The sequence below is a fragment of the Micromys minutus genome, assembly GCF_963924665.1.
Source record: "Micromys minutus genome assembly, chromosome: 17".
NCBI lineage: Eukaryota > Metazoa > Chordata > Mammalia > Rodentia > Muridae > Micromys > Micromys minutus.
In genome coordinates, this window is record NC_137952.1 from 21,084,249 (window position 1) to 21,103,953 (window position 19,705).

Genomic DNA, 19,705 nt, shown 5'->3' on the forward strand with positions numbered 1-19,705 from the left:
GTGAACTGTGTAACTTGAAAACCGAGTTTCCTCTTAACATCAAGGGTTGGAAAAGAGTGTCACATGCCTGATTATGGATAACGAGGTACCCCAACATGAAGTGGTTAATTTGGCAAGAGCAGCAGAGAGAACAGACATATCAACAGCAAGAGGAGACTATTCCACTTCTCAAAAAGGAAAGTCCTTGCTCATGATGACCTAAGGACAGCCTGTCAGATCTTATGAAGATAAATGCTTCATATTAGTGAGTTGCTCTCAGTGGGACTGTCTGCATTACTTTTAGTGAACAAGATGGAAGCTAAAAGGTACGTCCCGTTTCCTATTAAACTTGTACATTTTGGGAAAAGAAATTTGTTGACTACAATTGCTTTTCATAGCAGGCTGTGGGCTTGAAAGTGATGCCAGTCAGACCGGGTCAGTGGTTTGCTCTATTGTGTAACTGTATCGGCACGCCTAAGCTAGCTTGCCCTTTTGTCACTGGCAGGTACATGGGAGCCAATGACTGAAAATTTAGCCTTGCCACAATTTCTCAAAGTATGGACTGAGGAAACCATACTTTTTGTTTGTTATGATCAAAAAACAACTAAATCAGATTTCCAGCCACAGCCTGGGGCTGGTATGAGAAAAACATATGTGGACCCAAGTTTGGGTAACAGCAACTTCTGACTGAGCTGTGTTCAAGGTCTACTTTTCTGCCCCAGTTAGACACAAAGGATTCTTTCAAGTTTGTTTTCATTTGTTGTATTTGTGAATGTGTGAGTGTGTGTGCGAGTGTGTTTGTATGTGTGTGCCCACACATGTGAGTATACATAGAAAGGATATAAATCAATGTTTGGGTGTCTTAATCAATAACTTCTATTTATCTTAGAGCTAGCGCTAAATGAGCCCAGAGCTCACTGACTGCATTAGGCTGAGTGGCCAGCAAGCTCCTGGAAGCCTTCTGCCGCCATCTCCTCAGCCCTGTGATTAAAGGCTAACAACTACATTTGGCGGTTTCATGTGTGTCCTTGTGATCTGAATTCAGCTCCTCATGCAGTGCTTTACTGTGCACGCAGCCCTGGGACGAGGTGTTCTTGACTCCTACCAAAGGGACCGTAGGGAGTAAGGTCTCAGTGTCTATTCTTCAGTTCGAAAGGTGGCCAGAGAAGGTAGTGAACATTTTCTAATGAACTCAAAAAATGAAAACAAAAGTAATGTGTATGTATGTATGTGTGTATGTATGTATGTATGTATGTATGTATGTATGTATGTATGTATGTATGTATGTATTCCAGTTAATAACTAAGATTTTATGGAAAGGTAATAGTAAGCTTTCTTGTATGCACTTCAGGTACTATATGCATCTTAAAGTGAAAGAGATGAAGGTATTTAAACCCTCACAGGTGCACAGATTATCACTACAGTAACTCAAACATCAAGTCTGAAGGTGATGCTCTAGGGATTGAAAGGGTGGGGCCATAACTACTTATTCCACCCACTGTACTCAGGCAAAAGTAGAGCTGATCCACCTCCAAAGAGATAAAATATCATCCTATTTTGAGGAGAAATGCCTTAGGATATATATAGTCAGATGCCAAAGGAGGTCTCAAGCCAAAAATCCTGATTAAAAATTTCAGTTAAGAAATGAATCATTAGGTCAAGGGTTTGTAAATTTTGCTAACCATGCTTTACCTGGGGGAAAAAAGCTGCTTGAGAGCTTCTTGCAATAGCTCTGCATGCCTACTGTGTCATCCTATGCAGGCTTTGGACAAACGTTAGTGGAGTTTATGTGAAATGGGAAAGGTGATGTAAATTATCTTCATGAAGAAAGCAGCAAACCCTGAGATGTCCAAGCTAGGCATTCTCTATGGCTGTCCCCTGATACAATTCACATGAAAAAGGAACCATAATTTTTCTCAGAGTAGAACTGAACTCTTGAAAATAACCAATTTTCCAAATGCTGGGAAGTTGAGAATAAACAAGATATTATGTGCGAATGTTTGAAAACTAATTCAGTTCAAATCATTTGTTTGGGCCATTATTTAAAAACGAAACTTTGGCCACCTGGAACAGCAGAGATCCAGGGACACAGGCCTGGTGAGTCTGTGCTGTGAGTAGCTGGGGTGTACAGAGGGCTAGGCCTACCACACGTTAACTGTGGCCCTCTGGTTGGTCCAGGGGAGCAGGAACTCTGCCTTAGGGACTGGGCTTCCACTCGGAAGGCCCTTGCATGCTGACCAAACGCTCAAACCATTTGCCATCTGGAACAGCAAAGATCCAGGGACGCAGGCCTGGTGAGACTGTGCTGTGCTGTGAGTAGCTGGGGCGGAGAGAAGCTAGGCTTGGTGCTCAGAGAGCTCCGCCCCACCCCCATTGGTTGAGGGGAGCTGGAACTCTGCCTTAGGGACTCTGTTTCTACCTGGAAGGACCTTGCTTGTGAACCAAACACTCAAGCCATTTGCCACCAGTAACAGCAGAGATCCAGGGACACAGGCCTGGTGAGACTGCACTGTGAGTAGCTGGAGCGCAGAGAGGTCTGGGCTGAACACTCAGAAAGTGCGGCCCACGATTGATTCAGGTGAGCAAGAACCCTGGAATACGAACTTATTATCCACCTGGAAAGACATTGCGTGTGGACCAAATGCTCAAGCCATTTGCCAGCTAAAACAGTGGAGATCCAGGGACACAGGCCAGGTACACAGGAGAGATGGAAACCAATCACTGACAACAAGACCACATATAATCACAGGCAAGATGGCAAGAGGAAAGTGAAAGAACTTACGCAATGGAAACCAAAACAACCTGGTAACATCAGAACCCAGCACTCCCATCACAGCAAGCAGTGGAATGCCAAACATTCCAGAAAAAGAAGACTCAGACCGGAATTCATACCTCAAGATGATGATGGAGATCTTTGAGAAAAGCGTGAATAACTCACTTAAACAAGAACAGAAAAAAAAAAAGCAAAAAGAAATAGAAGCTTTTAAAGAGGAAACACGAAAAAGACTCAAAGAAATCAAAGAACTAGAGGAAAACAGAACTAAAGAGATGAAGGAATTGAAAAATGAATTTAAAATGGAAATGAAAACAGTAAAGAAAACACTAAAAGAGACAACCCTGGAGGTAAAAAACCTAAAATAGAAATCAGGGGTCACAGATAAAAGCATCTCCAACAGATGACAAGAGATGAAAGAGAGAATCTCAGGGGCCAAAGACCACATTGAAAACATACACAAAATAGTCAGAGAAGATGCAAAAGCCAAAAAGCTCCTAACCCAAAATTTCCAGGAGATCCAGGACACAATGAGAAGACCAAACCTAAGGAAAATAGGAATAGAAGAGGGCAAAGAATATCAACTAAGAGGCACAGTAAATATCTTCAACAAAATCAAAGAAGAAATCTTCCCTACAATTAAGAATGAGATGACCATGAGCATAAAAAAAGCCTACACAACTCCAAATAGAGTGGACCAGAAAAGAAATTCTTCATGACACATAATAGTCAAAACGCCAAGTGCCCAGAGGAAAGAAAGAATACTAAAAGCAGTAAGGGAAAAAGGTCAGGTAACATATAAAGGCAGACCAATCAGAATCATACCCGATTTCTCAACAGAGACTATGAAAGCTAGAGGATCCTGGACAGACATCATGCAGACCCTAAGAGAACACAAGTGTCAGCCCAGGCTGCTATACCCAGCAAAACTCTCAATCACCATAGATGGAGAGACCAAGACATTCCAGAACAAAACTAAATTTACACAATATCTGACCACAAACCTAGCACTACAATGAATTATAGGTGGAAAACCCAATACACGGAAGGAAACCATATCCTAGTAAAAACAAGAAAATACCTAAGCAAGAAAACCAAAAGGAGAAAAACAAACAGGCACAACTCTATGTCAAAAAGCAAAAATAGCAGGAAACAGCAACCACTATTCCTTAATATCTGTTAACATAAATAGACTCAATTCCCCAATAAAAAGACATAGGCTATCAGACTGGATACATAAACAGAATCCAGCATTTTTCTGCATACTGGAAACTCATCTCAGAGACAAAGACAGACACTATCTCAGAGTAAAGTGTTGGGAAAAAAACCTTCCCAGCAAACAGCCCTAAGAAATGAGCTGGAGTAGCCATTCTAAAATCACATAAAGTAGATTTTCAACTAAGATATCAAAAAAGATAAGAAAGGACACTTTTGCTCATTGCAGGGAAAATTTGTCTGGAGGAACTCTCAATACTTAACATATATGCTCTAAACACAAGAACACCCATATTCATAAAAGAAACCCTAGTAAGCTGAAAAAACACATTGTAACCCACATAATAATAGTGGGAGACCTCAACATGCCACTCTCACCAATGGACAGATCATGGAAACAGAAACTGAACAAGGACACAGTAAAACTAGCAGAGACTATGAACCAACTGAAATTAATAGATCTCTACAGAACATATTGTCCTAAAACAAAAGAATACACCTTCTTCTCAGCACCTCACGGCACCTACTCCATAATAAACCATATAATCAGTCAAAAAACAAGCCTCAATAAATATAAGAAGATTGAAATACTCCCATTCTTCCTATCAGATCACCATGGTCTAAGGCTGGTCTTTAATAACAACAAAGACAACAAAAAGCCCATATACACATGGAAACTAAACAATGCTCTATTAAACGATAGCATGGTAAAAGAAGAAATAAAGAAATTAAGGATTTTCTAGAATTTAATGAAAATGAAAACACAGCATACCCAAACCTATGGGATGCAATGAAAGCAGTACTGAGAGGAAAACTCATAGCTCTGAGTGTTTCCAAAAAGAAACTGGAGAGAGCATACACTAGCAACTTGACAGCACAGTTGAAAGCTCTAAAACAAAAGGAAGCAGATACACCCAAAAGGAGTAGATGGCAAGAAATAATCAAACTAGAACAGAAATTGACCAAATAGAAACAAAAAGAACCATTCAAAGAATCAACAAAATGAAGAGCTGGTTCTTTGAGAAAATTAACAAGATTGATAAACCCTTAGCCATACTAACTAGAGGGCCAAGAGAGAGTATCCAAATTAACAAAATCAGAAAGTAAAGTGGAGACACAACAACTGAAACTGAGGAAATTCAAGATATCATTAGATCCTACTACAAAAACCTATACTCAACAAAGCTGGAAAATCTGGAGGAAATGGATGAATTCCTAGACAGATACCAGATACTAAAGTTAAACCAGGACCAGGTAAACCATCTATATCATCCCATAATACCTAAAGAAATAGAAGCAGTCATCAAAAGCCTCCCAACCAAAAAAAGCCCCAGTCCAGATGGGTTCAGTGCAGAATTTTGTCAGACATTTATTGACGACATAATACCAATACTATCCAAACTATTCCACAAAATAGAGTCAGAAGGAACACTACCTAACTCATTTTCCAAGGCCACAATAACCCTCATTCCTAAACCACACAAAGACCCTACAAGGAAAGAAACTTCAGACCAGTCTCACTTATGAACATTGATGCAAAAATACTCAACAAAATTCTTGCAAACCGAATCCAAGAACACATCAAAATGATCATTCACCATGATCAAGTAGGCTTCATCCCTGGGATGCTGGGATGGTTTAATATACAGAAATCCATCAATGTAATCCACCATATAAACAAACTCAAAGAAAAAAAAAACACATGGTCATCTCACTAGATGCTGAGAAAGCATCTGACAAAATTTAACAACCTTTCATGTTAAAAGTCTTGGAAAAAACAGGAATCCAAGGCTCATACCTAAACATAATAAAAGCAATATACAGCAAACCAACAGCCAACATCAAACTTAACAGTGAGAAACTTCAAGCAATCCCACTAAAATCAGGGACTAGACAAGGCTTCCCACTCTTTATGCTCAAAAGCCTTAACATCTGAATGCATTTTCAAAGATTTCCTTCTAGAAACAATCCTCATTGTGACAAACGGTCACTCTGGTCAGACAGGCTACTTTGCATTGTTCAAGTTGGAGAGAGTAGGGTTAGGTTCTCTTTTGAATCACTATCTATTTCTTGTTGTATTTTTATCCTGCAAATCAAGTGTGATTTGTAAATTTATGAGTGAGCACAAGACCGCAGGCCTGATTTCAGTTTTATCTCCAGGTTTATATGAAACAAGGCTTTGATTTTTTTAAGCTCTAAAACAAATGCAACACCTCATTTTTCTGTGTAAAAGAAGCAACTTGAAAAAGGACTTTTTTTTCTCCCTAATCGCAGAGAAAGAGGTCCATTTTCGTGAACTAATTAGTAAGTTCCTGTGTTGGTGGAGAAAGAAAATAATGCTGCTAATTGAAACAAAAATAGCAAAGATTAGGTCTGAAAGAGCAACGAACTGAGTGCAAAGGGGCCTGGGTGTGAATAATTCCTACTCATAATTCTCCTGAGGCCATTTGCCTGCTGGGAACAAGCAGATGACAAATGAACAGCAGAGGCATGGTGCTGCTTCACACGCTGAATAAATTCTCTCAGAGATTTCCTTCACTAAGGGACAGATTACTTTTAAATATAAAGGGGCCGACATTGCCTCCAGCAGGTAAGTTATCATGACAGCATTAATAACTCAGGCAGGGAGGAGGACAAGACAGATGAGAAGAGATCCCGGAGTTAAAAGGGTGTACTCTTCTCCTTTCTTCTTTATCTATGGATCCAGCAAATGACAAGTGCATTAATATACTCAATATGCACTACGCTGTCACCTATGTTATTACTTTCGATATCTGTTTCTCTCCTTATTTCATATCATCGAGAAATAGCAGATCAGAACCCTGAAAAGTAAATGTAAGAGATATAGAAAAACTAACCAGAGAAAGCAGCATAGGTGTTCAACAGAAAAAAAAAAAAAAAAAAAAAAAAGAAAAAAAAGAAAAAAAGAAAAAAAGAAAGAAAGAAAAGAAAATGGAGTGTGGACCTGTGCCTTTAGTATCTGAGCAGTCAGGATCCCATCCCAGCCATTGCGGTGATGAGTCCACAGGGAGACAAGTAAGCGTGCTCTTTTTGTCTTGGCTATAAAATAACAGCAATAGTCTACAGGCTAATTTGAACAATCCAACAGAGTTCTGGCCAGTACAGAGATGTCCTGTGCTGTCATAGCATCGCATCATGGAGCCAAGCCACTGGCATGTGCTAATACACACGCCCAGCCATTTTGTTCATCCCTGACTTGGACAGTAAGGTTTGGGACCTGCATTTTGGCAGCCGACGAAAGGGTATCTAACAGAATGATGGCCATGTTCCCATTTCCTGTGTGCCAGAACTGTGTCCACCATTGCCCAGCCTGGCACTACAAAGTCATGAGGATTGTGCCTTTTGTCTTCAGACAACTGTCACCACTGATATCCTTTCCTGTGCCACAGTTCCTCTTCTGTACCCTCCTTTCATTAGTGTTCTCACTCCCCAGTCTCATAGCCAACCTCCTGCTCCCTCTTTTCCTCTCCAGGTCAGCATACTTCCTTATCATTCCATTTGGCAAGAAGCAGGAGAGGGAGAGAGAAAAGGGAGAAAAAGGAACAGAGTGGGGGGGGGGGGGGAGAAGAGGAGAGAGGAGGGAGATAGGAGAAGGGAGGAGAGCCTATGAAAGAGAGTTCTCAGTCAAACCACTCACACCTGTTACAACTTTCTCTTGGTTCCCTACCTACCTGGAGAGTGCTCTACCAACACTTTCTTTGTCCTGCCTCACTTCTTTGTAATGATCCATACCTCATTATATAACATACCCAACATCTACAAGAAGCCGGACCCTACTGGTGTAGATTCATACTTGATTTTATCTTCTTGATCTCTTTGCAATCATTAACTGTCCCACTGGGAAACCGGAATCCTGCTTAGCGTCCTTCTGTTCAGCTCCTTTCCAAAAGTTTGCCTTCCTCCACAATAAGTCCTAACACACAGTCACCTTCCATTCCTGCTCCTTCTTTGTGCCCTTCCCTCTTCTGTTCCTCTTGTATACATTGAAGCTACACTCAGTTTAATCCCAGCACCAATAGTGCCATCTACCAGCTCCCACTCTCTCGCTTGACACCCTAGTCCTCTTCGTAGAGTTTCTTGCCTCAATACCTAGAAGCACACTTGTGGAAAGTCCTTCTTTACAACAGGATTTTCATATTCTCAGGGTCTCGGCCAATAATGGAGGAATATGATGCCAGCAAGAGTAATATGCTCTGGATGAATATTCAGAATAAACTCTTCCAAGATGGTGGGGGCAACCTACAGCTCTTTAAAGATAAAAAGGCCACCAGGTAGTATTCATATGGACTTACACTTCCTCATAAAGGTACAAACCTGTCCACAGGCTGTATGTATCAGAGGTGCTATGTGGTCAAAGGCTTGCACATAGTGTTATCAGAATACCTGAAAAGTGAATAGAGGAATTCCAGGAAAGAGAACCATCGCAAGCTACTGTCAAGGGCTTGGATATTGGTACAGGATTATAATGTAAGGTATGCAAGTGGAAACAACTGTTGGACTGCCAAGTCTGAGCAGAGGCTCAAGCAGCTACCCAGCTCTAGGGTGTCGAAATTTGGTGCTTGAGTTTGTGTGAGTCTTTAGGGGGGTTTAGAAGACACAGACTTTTTATTGAAGCCCAGAAAAATTATATTTCCCAATAAGAAGAATACTCCAAAGTGGAAGGAAAAGCTAAAATACACCAGGGCAGTATAAGAACAAGTAAGAGACCCAGCCATGATTTAACGACTTTCTAAAACAAGATGCAGCCTTCCAGTGGAAGAAAAAGAAAGCAGAATAATTACAAAAGCACAATGTTCAGATTATAGCATTTTTACATTTTTATTAGATACTCTGTATTTACATTTGAGATGTTATCCCTTTACTCCTCCCTCTCCTTTTGCCTTCACAAAGGTGCACTCCCTCCTGAGCCCCCTCTCCACCCCATTGCCTTGGCATTCCCCTACACTGGGAAAGCAAGATTATAGCATTTTTTTTAAAAAAAAGATACTAAAAGAAAGAAAAGCATCAGGAAGCCTGAGGCTGGAGTATTAAAGAGTGAGGCTAGCCTGTGCTACACCGTTGATGTTGAGTCTAGCCTGTGCCACACAGTGAAACCCTGGTTTTTAGAAAAGGGAAACATAAAGAGAGATGAGAACAATCAGGCAACCACCAGAAACAGTTATTAACCTAATACTCAAGGGCTTTAAGTAATTATTATAAATGTAAATTCATAGAAAAAAAATGGAATGGTCAGTGAACAGAGAACCTCAGGAGAACATGCAGAATTTTAAAGTAACATTTAAAAATGAGGGATCAAGGAATAAGCAGTCAAGAGCATTGATATGTCTTCCAGATGACATGGGTTTGATTCCTAGTGCCCATATAGTGACTCTCAATCATCTGTAACTCCAGTCCCAGGGATCTGATGTCCTCTTCTGTCCTCCACCAGCACGTCCAGATGTGATACACCAATATACATGCAGAAAACACCCATACCCACTAAATAAAAACTTGTAAGTCACTGATTTCCGAGAGAGTAACCTGAAATGTTCAAAGTCATAATATCCCCTACCCCCACTCCAAAGCTGACAAAATGAAATACCCGAGAGAACCCTGATATTCAGAGAAACCCAAGCAGGATAAATCTCATGAAAACCATCCTCAAGCACATCTTTCAAAGTGCTAAAAGCAGAGATAAAGATAGAGGGTCCATCCATAGAATAAGACTTATTAGACATAGAAGAAAGGTATTACAAAAGAGAGCCAACTTCTCATCAGAAACAGCAGTATACAGATGACCATGAACAATCATCTTTAAAGTGCTGAAAGGAAATGAAGTGCAACTAGGGCTTTCTATTCCGACAGAATAGCCCTTAGGAAGAGCTTTCAGTGGAACACAATGTGGGAGGCTGTTTCCAGCTCAGCTGCAGGAGAAGACATACAGAAAGGATTCCTTCAAACCAAAGGGAAATGTTGCCAAATAGAAATCTGCACCGAGAGAAAACTATGAAAAGCACCAAAAATGTAATTATGCTGACATAAAGACTCTCCTCCTCTTTTATTCTTTCTTTGAAAGACAACTGACTATACTAAGGATGTAGGGTATGACATCTTATATCATGTGAAAATAACATACCTAGCAACAGCACAAAGGACTTTTAAAGGCAGTGCAGTTGAGAGAAGGGAGACTATGACTCATCAAGGATTTATATTCTTCTTCGTAAAGAAACTGCTCAAAACATACACATAAAGTTGCATATGTATAAGTGCCGGTATCCCACACCTGTAATCCTAACACTGAGATGCAGGAAGAGCCGGAGCTCTGCTTATTACAATAAATGTAAAGAGACTGAACATTCTATTAAACAATCGAGGTCTTAAAATAGAGAGCAGGATTTTTTTTTAAATTAAGAATACATTTTAAATACAGTTGCATAAAGACAAGAGTATGCCTGAAACAAAGTAATATGAAATGAACAATGCTAATGGGAAGAGTAAAAATGCTTCTAACTATATTGATATCAATCAAAGTACTGCAAGACCAAGGATAAATAGAATTATTTGGTAAGAAACTTCCAAGTGTATTTGTGCCTAATAATAGAACTTTAAAGGCTGTGAAATGGGGCAGACAGAACTGAAGGGAGAAATCACAGAGTGAGGTTTTCACAGTGGTTTGCAGTCATTTGTAGAACAAGAAGATCAAAGATCAAATTCAGTATTAATATGCAATTATTCGGACACTAGGGTGAACCACCTTGGTATTCATAATGAACTCTGTCCATGCACACATCTGTGTATGCACACATGGGGTATTTACCAAAACAGACCATTCACAGGGCTAGAAAATGAGTCCAAATAAAAGTCAAAGACTAAACATCTACAGAATATGTTTTCTGACTATGTTGGAGTTAGAAAACACTATCAATGAAAACTTATTAAACAGCAATACAGTTTGCTTCTTAAAAATGTTTACTCATTGCCTAATCTTTTTGTGGTAGTTTGAAATAAGATGGCCTACAAAGGTTCATATATTTGTATGTTTGGTTTCTATTTGGTAGAATTGGTTGGGGAAGAATTGGAAGGTGTGGTCTTGTTGGAGGAAGTGTATCACTAGGAGTTGGATCTGAGCTTTTCAAAGTCCACACCAGGACTTCATAAAATTGCAAAGCTTCTGTAAGGCAAAGGACACTGTCAAGAGGAGAAAATGGCAATGAACAGATTGGGAAAAGATCTTTACCAATCCTACATCTGATAGAGGGCAAGTATCTAATACATGCGAAGAACTCAAGAAGTTAGACTCCAGAAAATCAAATAATCCTATTAAAAATGGGTTATAGAGCTAAACAAAGAATTCTTAGCTTCGGAATATTGAATGGCTGAGAAGCACCTAAGGAAATGTTCAACATCCATAGCCATCAGGGAAATGCAAATCAAAACAACCCTGAGATTCCACCTCATATCAGTCAGAATGGCTAAGATCAAATCTCAGGTGACAGCAGATGCTGTTGAGGATGTGGAGAAAGAGGAACACTTCTCCACTGTTGGTGGGATTGTAAGCTTGTACAACCACTCTGGAAATCAGTCTGGTGGTTCCTCAAAAAATTGAACGTAGTACTACCTTAGAACCCAGCTATACCACTCTTGGGCATATACTGAAAAGATGCTCCAACATATAACAAAAACACATGCTCCACATGTTCATAGTAGCGTTATTTATAATAGCCAGAAGCTAGAAAGAACCAGATATCCTTCAACAGAGAATGAATACAGAAATTGTAGTGCATTTACATAATGGAGTACTACTCAGCTATTAAAAACAATGAGTTTATGAAATTCCTAGGCAAATGGATGGAACTAGAAAGTATCATCCTGAGTAAGGTAACCCAGTCACAAAAGGACACACATGGTATGTACTCACTGATAAGCAGATACGAGCCCCAGAAAGCTCTGAATACCCAAGAAACAACTCACAGACCTTATGAAGCTCAAAAAGAAGGAAGGGAAGAATGTGGATGCCTCAGTCCTTTTTAGAAGGGAGAACAAAACACTCACAGAAGGAAATACAGGGACAAATAGAGGAGCAGGGATTGAAGATAAGATCATCCAGAGAATGTAATATAGTTTCAATTAATTTAATTAATTACAGGGGCATCTTAACTGAGTGCTAGGCATTTCCTAACCCTCTGATGCGTGTTTTGTGCTGTGCTATGGATAGTAAAGGCTTATTCCACTTAGGGTGTACAAGGCACTGGTGCAAATCTCTTCCTAATTACAAACTTACATGCCTCTTTATTAGTTCTATCAGGAGAATGGGTACATCCTTTATTATATTTTTACATTAACATAAAATGTTATGCTCTATTATAGCATCTTTTCATATGCATACGTTATTACATATAGTTCTGATTCATCCTACCTCCCATTGTATTCTTACATTATTTTTTGATGTTTCCTTTCCTTCTCACAAAACAATACCTTCTTCTGCTTTCATGTCACATGAATTCTATTACACTCTCTCAAGATCTTTTCCTGCATTCTCATCATCTCTTGCCTATTTTAATAAACATATATGTATTAATGAATATTTATAGCTATATGTAGAGTATGTATATGAAAGAAAACATAATATTTGTCTAAGACCGTTAACATAATCTCTATTTCCCTATAAATGTCATGATTTCTATTTTCCTCATGGAGGAATAAAATTGCATTGTGTGTATTTACCACATTTTCTTCTTTTCACCTTTATTCACAAGTTTGCTGATGGGCACGTCTGAACTAATTTTATATCTTTGTGATCACAAAGAGTATAGCAATAAATGAGGAATACTAAGTATCTCTATAGTGAGACTTAAGGAGTCCTGTGCATACTCAGGGTGGTATAGTTGAGTCATATGACAGCTCTATTTTTAGTCACTGTAGGAATCTCTACACTGATTTCTATACTGGCATAGCTTTTTTACCAGTAGATTGAAAAGATTCCTCATTTCCCCATAAGACATGGTTTTAAAATAAGAGGCATAGGCAGAAAGAAATAGTCGTTTGCACACCAAATAATTATAAATCAGTGAGGTAGAATTTCAAGCCCAAATCATCTGGCTCTAACATTATGTTTATTTACCATGGTGCTTTATAAAATCCTTGATCCCTGTGCTTATAGACTAGTAGAAAGCATAAGATAGGACCGGAAGACTAGAAAACTCAACATGGTACATGTTTGGTGCCCTCTCTCACCTATATACACATATGCATAGCATCATGTCTGTTCTAGTAAGACATACCTAACAATTCTCATTTTGCTTTGCAAGCTTACTTTGAAAAAATACATCATTATTTCATCTGCACTGAAAAAAAGTTATGTCTAAATATTTCAACCTTGTTTCATATGCTTGCTCACAGCTTTTGTGTTTTCACAGTCCCATTTACTGAGGAAACATTCATGTTCCTAATTTTGGAATAACAGAAATTCATAGGTCAGATGTAGAAAGGTTGTATAGAGGTATGCCCATGTATTCTTGATGTCTATCTATAAAGACCGAGAACACAGATTATCTTTTTAATATTGTAGAAACTCCACATTAATTTAACTTTTGGATAACTAATTTTTAGGAATCTACTTAACTCCATGTAAATTTATATACTCCCCTTTCTTGTTTGTTGGAACAATGGTTGCTTTGTAGAGTTGCAGATTACACAGTTAACATCATTTGAGTAAGTGGGATACGCCACAGAATACCTGATTAGTGTTACAGAAAATCAAAATCTCAACTTATGAGGCCCTTAAGATTATATGACAAAGGAGTTTTATTTAAAAACCATGCTCACCTAGAATTTCATAAGCTCTAAGGGCCACTGAGAATATAGCAAAAACATCAGTAATTCAGAGCATACAGCTCCAGGCTGTACCTCTGCTTACAGACTTCCTTACTTTATTTCTTAGAAGTAAATAGAAAATCTCTTGCAAAGCTAATTGCTATGAAAATGGTCAAAAATAATGCCATCCTTGGCTGAGAGTTGCATCTTAGTTCGCATCATCTCCTTAAAGATCTTTGTCTAACTGGTTTCTGACTCTGGGTCTCTTGAGTGCCTATCCAACTTTCAGAAATGACTGCATTCTCTTGTTTTGTTTCATCCCATTCTAGTCCCTTTTAGTCTACTCTTCCTAAACAGGAAGTAAAAACAACACCAATAAGATCAAAATCTCCCATTTAAAATAAGATTTTAATTATACTTTCTTTATTTGTATTAATTGGAGTCAGGCAAATAACAATTATCCATCCCCCAAACAAGGGGAACATTTTTTTTTGTACACATTTAAAACTCAAGCTATCAAGAAAGATGCTACTAAATTTTAGGAGATCCAAGTTAAATTGTTCCAGTGCCATACAGTTCAGTTTTCTAATCAATAAAAATCAATTTTAGAAGTTCCTACATTCTTTTACCTCTTCAGTGATATTTTATTAAGGCATGTGGAATCGGAGAGTCTAGAAAGATATTAGAAGAAAGGAACTAAGACTCTTGACAAAAATCTGAAAAGAGCATAGTATTTGTTTAAACATCATCAATAAACCCCTGTGTGGAGGCCGTAAAGTCTCTTCTCAAAAAGACATTTGATCCTTAGGTAACCCTCCAGTTATGCTCCTATGGTCATCTGATAAGACTGGTATGCTGATTATGTTGCCAGTGGAAATGCTTTGATAGGAACAATCTCTAATTGACAGGTTGCATCAGGACTGGGAAAATGATGGGGAGCTATGGGAGGCCCTGTCACTGTACTTGCTTCAGTGTAGGGACTTTATAGCTAGGGCTGTCCATTGAACAGGAGGAGTAGTTATATTGGATGTATAGGATCTATATTGGATCCTGTGATGAATGGATCTTTAACCATGGTCACTCTCATTTCTAGCTGCTACCAGCCTCCTCTCTTGCATCCAGAATGGTCATCTGGGGTGGGATGTTCATATCCTATCCCTTGAACTGCACCTCTACAAGGATATCTGCAAAAATGTAGTGACTGACGCTTGCCAGAGGGCAAGCCATGATTTTGTTCCTATGTCCTTGTGTGAAAAGACAGCCAAAGAGTCTTAGGAGATTGAATGTTAAAGGGAATCAAAGATTGTTCTATAAAAGGATCTATGGAACCAAATAGATATAATATGATATGAAAGACTAGAAGAAAAATTATTAAATTCCTAGTGCCAAAAATACAGATTTTACTTTAAAATTATAATAAATAAAGCTATTGCTGTTATTAAGAAAATAAAGAAGAAATAATTCCTTTCTTTGCATCATGGTTTCTGGCTGTGGTTTTCATTCCTATCATCAGCGTGGTCAATTTAATTCCTGTGACTATGCTTATTTGAAAGAGCAACTAAGCGGCCATGTTTCTATCAGATAATGCCAGCAGATTTAGAGATCCTCATGGCCAAGGCATGCAAGAATCAGCCGCAGAAGCTTCCTGAATATAGTTGAGTCTCATATCTACAACACATGCTGACATTCTCATACTGTTGTTCCTCATTTTTCACCCCCACTCCTTGCTCGCACAAGTTCTTTTATTTCTTTTTCAGAGCTCACATGTTGAGACTGTCTTTTGAATAGCCTAACTCATTTTTTCCCTTCTCTGAAGTCTTTCTTTTTTCCTCAGAGTTCATCTCAGTTTTATCCCTCTGAGTGTCAACTAGCTCAAAATATCCTGGGCTAGCAATCATCAAGGGCACTGATTGGCTGGGGTGGGGGGTGGCAGATAAGACTTATGTTTGATGTCTATGCTTCATGCTCAGTACCAGCCTGGCGAACATAGCCTCTCACCTCTCTGCATGACCTACATTATCTTCCAAGAACTTTAGAACAGTGTGAGTGCTTGGAAACTTCATGGCAGGGAATGAAAGGCTCTATTGGATGAGAAGAATGGGGCAGGCGAGAAGCAAGTTCCCAAAAAGTGGGTTCATCTATCAGGATGCTCTCTATGATGGAGACAAGAAAATTATGAGCATCCACTCTATCTTGATCCGGTTTCTCTGTAACAAAACTCATTGAGCATTTTCCTCACACCACATACACAAGCCACACAACCATAGCAGGAATGTCGCTATAACAAGTAAGGTATCCTCATAAGACATGTTTTTTCGTGCCTTAGATACTGTGAATTCTGATTCTGAGTATTTATTCTTGGAAGGTAAATAAACAGAACCACTTATATGATTTGAAAAATATTCATGAAGGTTATTTGGCACTTGATAAATGGTTGAACTATTAAACACAAATGCATAAAGTCTGAGTATATGTTGTAAGCCCAGCTTTGAAGACAAGAGCATATGGACAGGGACCAGGTGAGAAGAACTGTTACCAAGAGAGGTGTGCACAAAATGCTATGTCTCAAAGACTCTTCAGCCATTATCTCAAATACAGAATGAAATCAAGATGAGGATAATAATTTAGCCAAGCTGGAGTTAGAAAGGGTTTTTTTTTCTTATCTCCAAATATACTTATGAGTGATATGGTTTAGTTTTATAAATGAAGGATACAAACCTTCTTAGATCACAATATGTAGTTTTCCCCTCCTATTTAACTTGGGGTTTGACTATTATACACCATCACATTTTCAGAACTAAAAAATTATAATTTTTATAATTAAACATATTTTAATTTTAAGGCTTTTATTTAACATTCATGATTTTGTAAGTGCAAGGACTGATTTTTTTTGTCATACAAAATTAGGCTTTGTATTTCATCCAAAGGGATGAAATATTACCCTACAGGGTGAGGCAAAATGTACCCCACAAGCTCATGTTGAAGCTTTGGTCCAGAGCTGATTTAGTAGTGTTGCCTGAGGTAGTGGAGGAACCTGTAGGAGGCAGAGCCTTACCAGAGGAAGTGTATCACCAGGAGCTTTGTCTGCTTTGTGTTTATGGTTGAAGATGTGACATCTCAGCTTCTGGCTCCTGCTGCCATGCATCCCCATGGTGACTGACTCCTACCCCCTTTAAGCCATATGCCAAAACAAATCTTTTCTTCCATAAGCTCCTTCCTGTCATGTTATTTCTCTACAGAAACAGGAATGAAAATAATAAAAATACTGTTCCTGGTATTATTTTTAATTCCGGCTACTGTCCACTGAGTTAAGTGCTGTGTGCTCGCTACATGTTGCTGTTCTTAAAGTTCTGTGGTACAACTGAGTTGGAGTTATTTTTATGTCATAGATTAAGACATTGTGTCCAGTTAAGTGTCTTACTAAATATTAACTCTAGTAATAGCAATGATTGTGCTACTATATTATACACTGAAACAAATGAGGTACTACACAAGTACTAGACCATTCCATCTTGAGACCATCTTATAAGTAAAATTAAGGCAAAATTCCCACTAAGCTAGTAAGAAAACTGAACTCAGCAGGATCAGATCATGTGCTCAAGGTCTTGGATTGACTAGGAAGTGGTAGACACTTTTGACAATTACAGCCTGTTCACAGAGTCACCATCAACGAGCTCCACTGAGGAAAGAGTGCATGGATCTGGTGCCATCTCATTGTTCCAACACTTGCCAGCACGCTCGGTACCACAGCACACTGCATCTGACTTGGCAAAAGAAAAAACCTGAAAACAAAGTTGAGTGACTCACCTGGGATCACATGACAAGCTATCAATTCATGACCAACAGCTTGACATCTATCCAAGTGATCCTCTTATTATCTATAACTAAAGGTAAGAGGGAAAAAAATCTCCTGCTAAGAACAAGAGCAGATGTTTAAAAAAAAAAAAAAAAGACTAAGGAAAATAGAACTGAAGAACAACTTGAGAAAAAACAAAAACTCCCTTACCTCTTTTATCTTACCAGGACTCTGTCCTATAGGTGCTGGCCAGTGTCTGTCAGAAATCAGTAACTTACATGTGGAGGAGACAACGCACTGAAGTGAAGGAGGAGATTCTGAGAGACACACCTATTAATCCCTTACCTCTGGTGTTCCAATGTTTGGTCAAATTTCAAATGTGCGTATGACCCATGTTCATGGGCAAACCACGTTTGATTAAAAATAGCTATGCAAGAAAAACTCACCTTAGTAGTAATAATAGCTAGTTGTGTATTAACTTGCTTCATTCACAGTGCAGTCATTTAATAATTAAAAACATTCTTTTTTTATTTCCCTGTGTTGAGGCACAGGGCTTAAGGATATCATCAGAGGACAGTTTGCTCTGTCCTTTGCACCATTGGCAGCCTTAGGATTGAACTTGGGTCATTAGACCTAATGATAGGAACCCTTACTTCCAGAGCCGTCTAAGCAAAGTTTGGGTGTGGTGGTGTGGTTCTTTTACATCTGGAACTAACATCTGTAATCAGTTGACCTTAAGGAAAGGTCATTGTCCCTCACACTTTTTCTATGCCTTACTCACTGCCCCTGGACTTCCTAGAGGAGAACTGCTGATACTAGAGTGCAGATGAACGTGGGACCTGTGGATTTCAGGCTCACCAGACCTCAGGATTTGTTTGAGCTAATCTCTTTTACCCCTCTCCCAGCCACTGAGCTTCTTGTTCTGTATCTCTGGAGAGCCCTCACTAATAAAAGTCTTGTCAAGACTGCAAGGTACTTTAAGATTTCTAAGCATCCAGACACAGCCAAGATATGTTAAGGAGAAAGCTCATAGATGTGACATGACATGTCTCCATGCAGGCAAGGACCCAGAGGAAATGGCCCCCAGGGCCCTTGGGTCACAGAAGGCAGTTACAACAATCTCAGTTCAATCAGATCTATGCCGTGTTAACTGTAAAGCACAGGCTCAAACAGCCAAGAGTCCATGTGCAATAAAATGACAGCTGAGAGAATAGAACAGGGACCCAGATTTCTCAGAATTAACAATGTAAAGGCAACATTCTGGGAATATCAAGAGATCTCCTTGTAAGCCAGTGCTGGTGGCTCCAGGCATCTCTGATATTCTAGGGAACTCTGACAGACAAAATACTCCCCCTCTCAGCTCTAGGGTCTGATGCCAGTGCTTCCTGGGATGAAAGACATATTCTAAATCTGATCATCCCTGTGGGAAAATAAGTACAGCAAATTTCTTCTTTGTCACCATTTCCAAGAAACACTTGCCCTAAATCATCGCATGGGAAGCCAGCAAGAGAAGGTATGGGACAGGATCTTTATCTCACCTTGGCCTCTGAGGTAGGTTCCAAGAAGCACAGGCGATTCCCAAGTCCCTCAGCAGCCAGGCAGAACTTCCGCTGTTCTTTGTGAATATTTGCAATGCATTGGAGTACAACTTCATCCTCCTGGCAGGAAAAAAGACAGAGTGTGAGGGGTGGGGGCAACTTCCTACTTACCTAGGATATATCATACTATTTCTGTGTAACATTTACATATAATTAGGTAAAGCACATGTTTAGGCTTAGATATATTCCAAGATATGATACTATGTTTTTTTTAATGTAATTGATATTCAAAACCCTTCTAGTACTAAGCATATTGGTTGGGTTAAAGATATTAGACTCGATCATGGAATAGACACACGTTCTACACATTTACACCATGTGCTTTACTTCTGACTTGTATGATCCACATGAAGACATAACTTCAAGATCTGAGTGAATATAAAAATAAGCCAAAGCAATCTTTCTAAATCTGCAGGGCACAGTAGGATGTGATTGAAGGAAACAGAAAATACAGAAGCCATCAGAGTGTGACAAGATGAGTGGAGTGAAAGTTCATGTCAGGTTGTGGGAGGGGTAGGAAGTATAGTTAGC

General features: G+C 39.2%; 1 protein-coding gene across 2 annotated transcripts in view; it reads right to left on the reverse strand.

Moving 5' to 3' along the window:
* RYR3 (ryanodine receptor 3) overlaps positions 1-19,705 on the reverse strand; it is a 523,847-nt gene that overhangs the window by 343,572 nt on the left and 160,570 nt on the right. For both annotated transcript variants that reach the window (XM_080931244.1, XM_080931245.1), the window contains exon 2: positions 19,115-19,234. In XM_080931244.1, the coding sequence (XP_080787370.1) occupies positions 19,115-19,234 (120 nt within the window). The remainder of the gene's footprint in view (positions 1-19,114; positions 19,235-19,705) is intronic.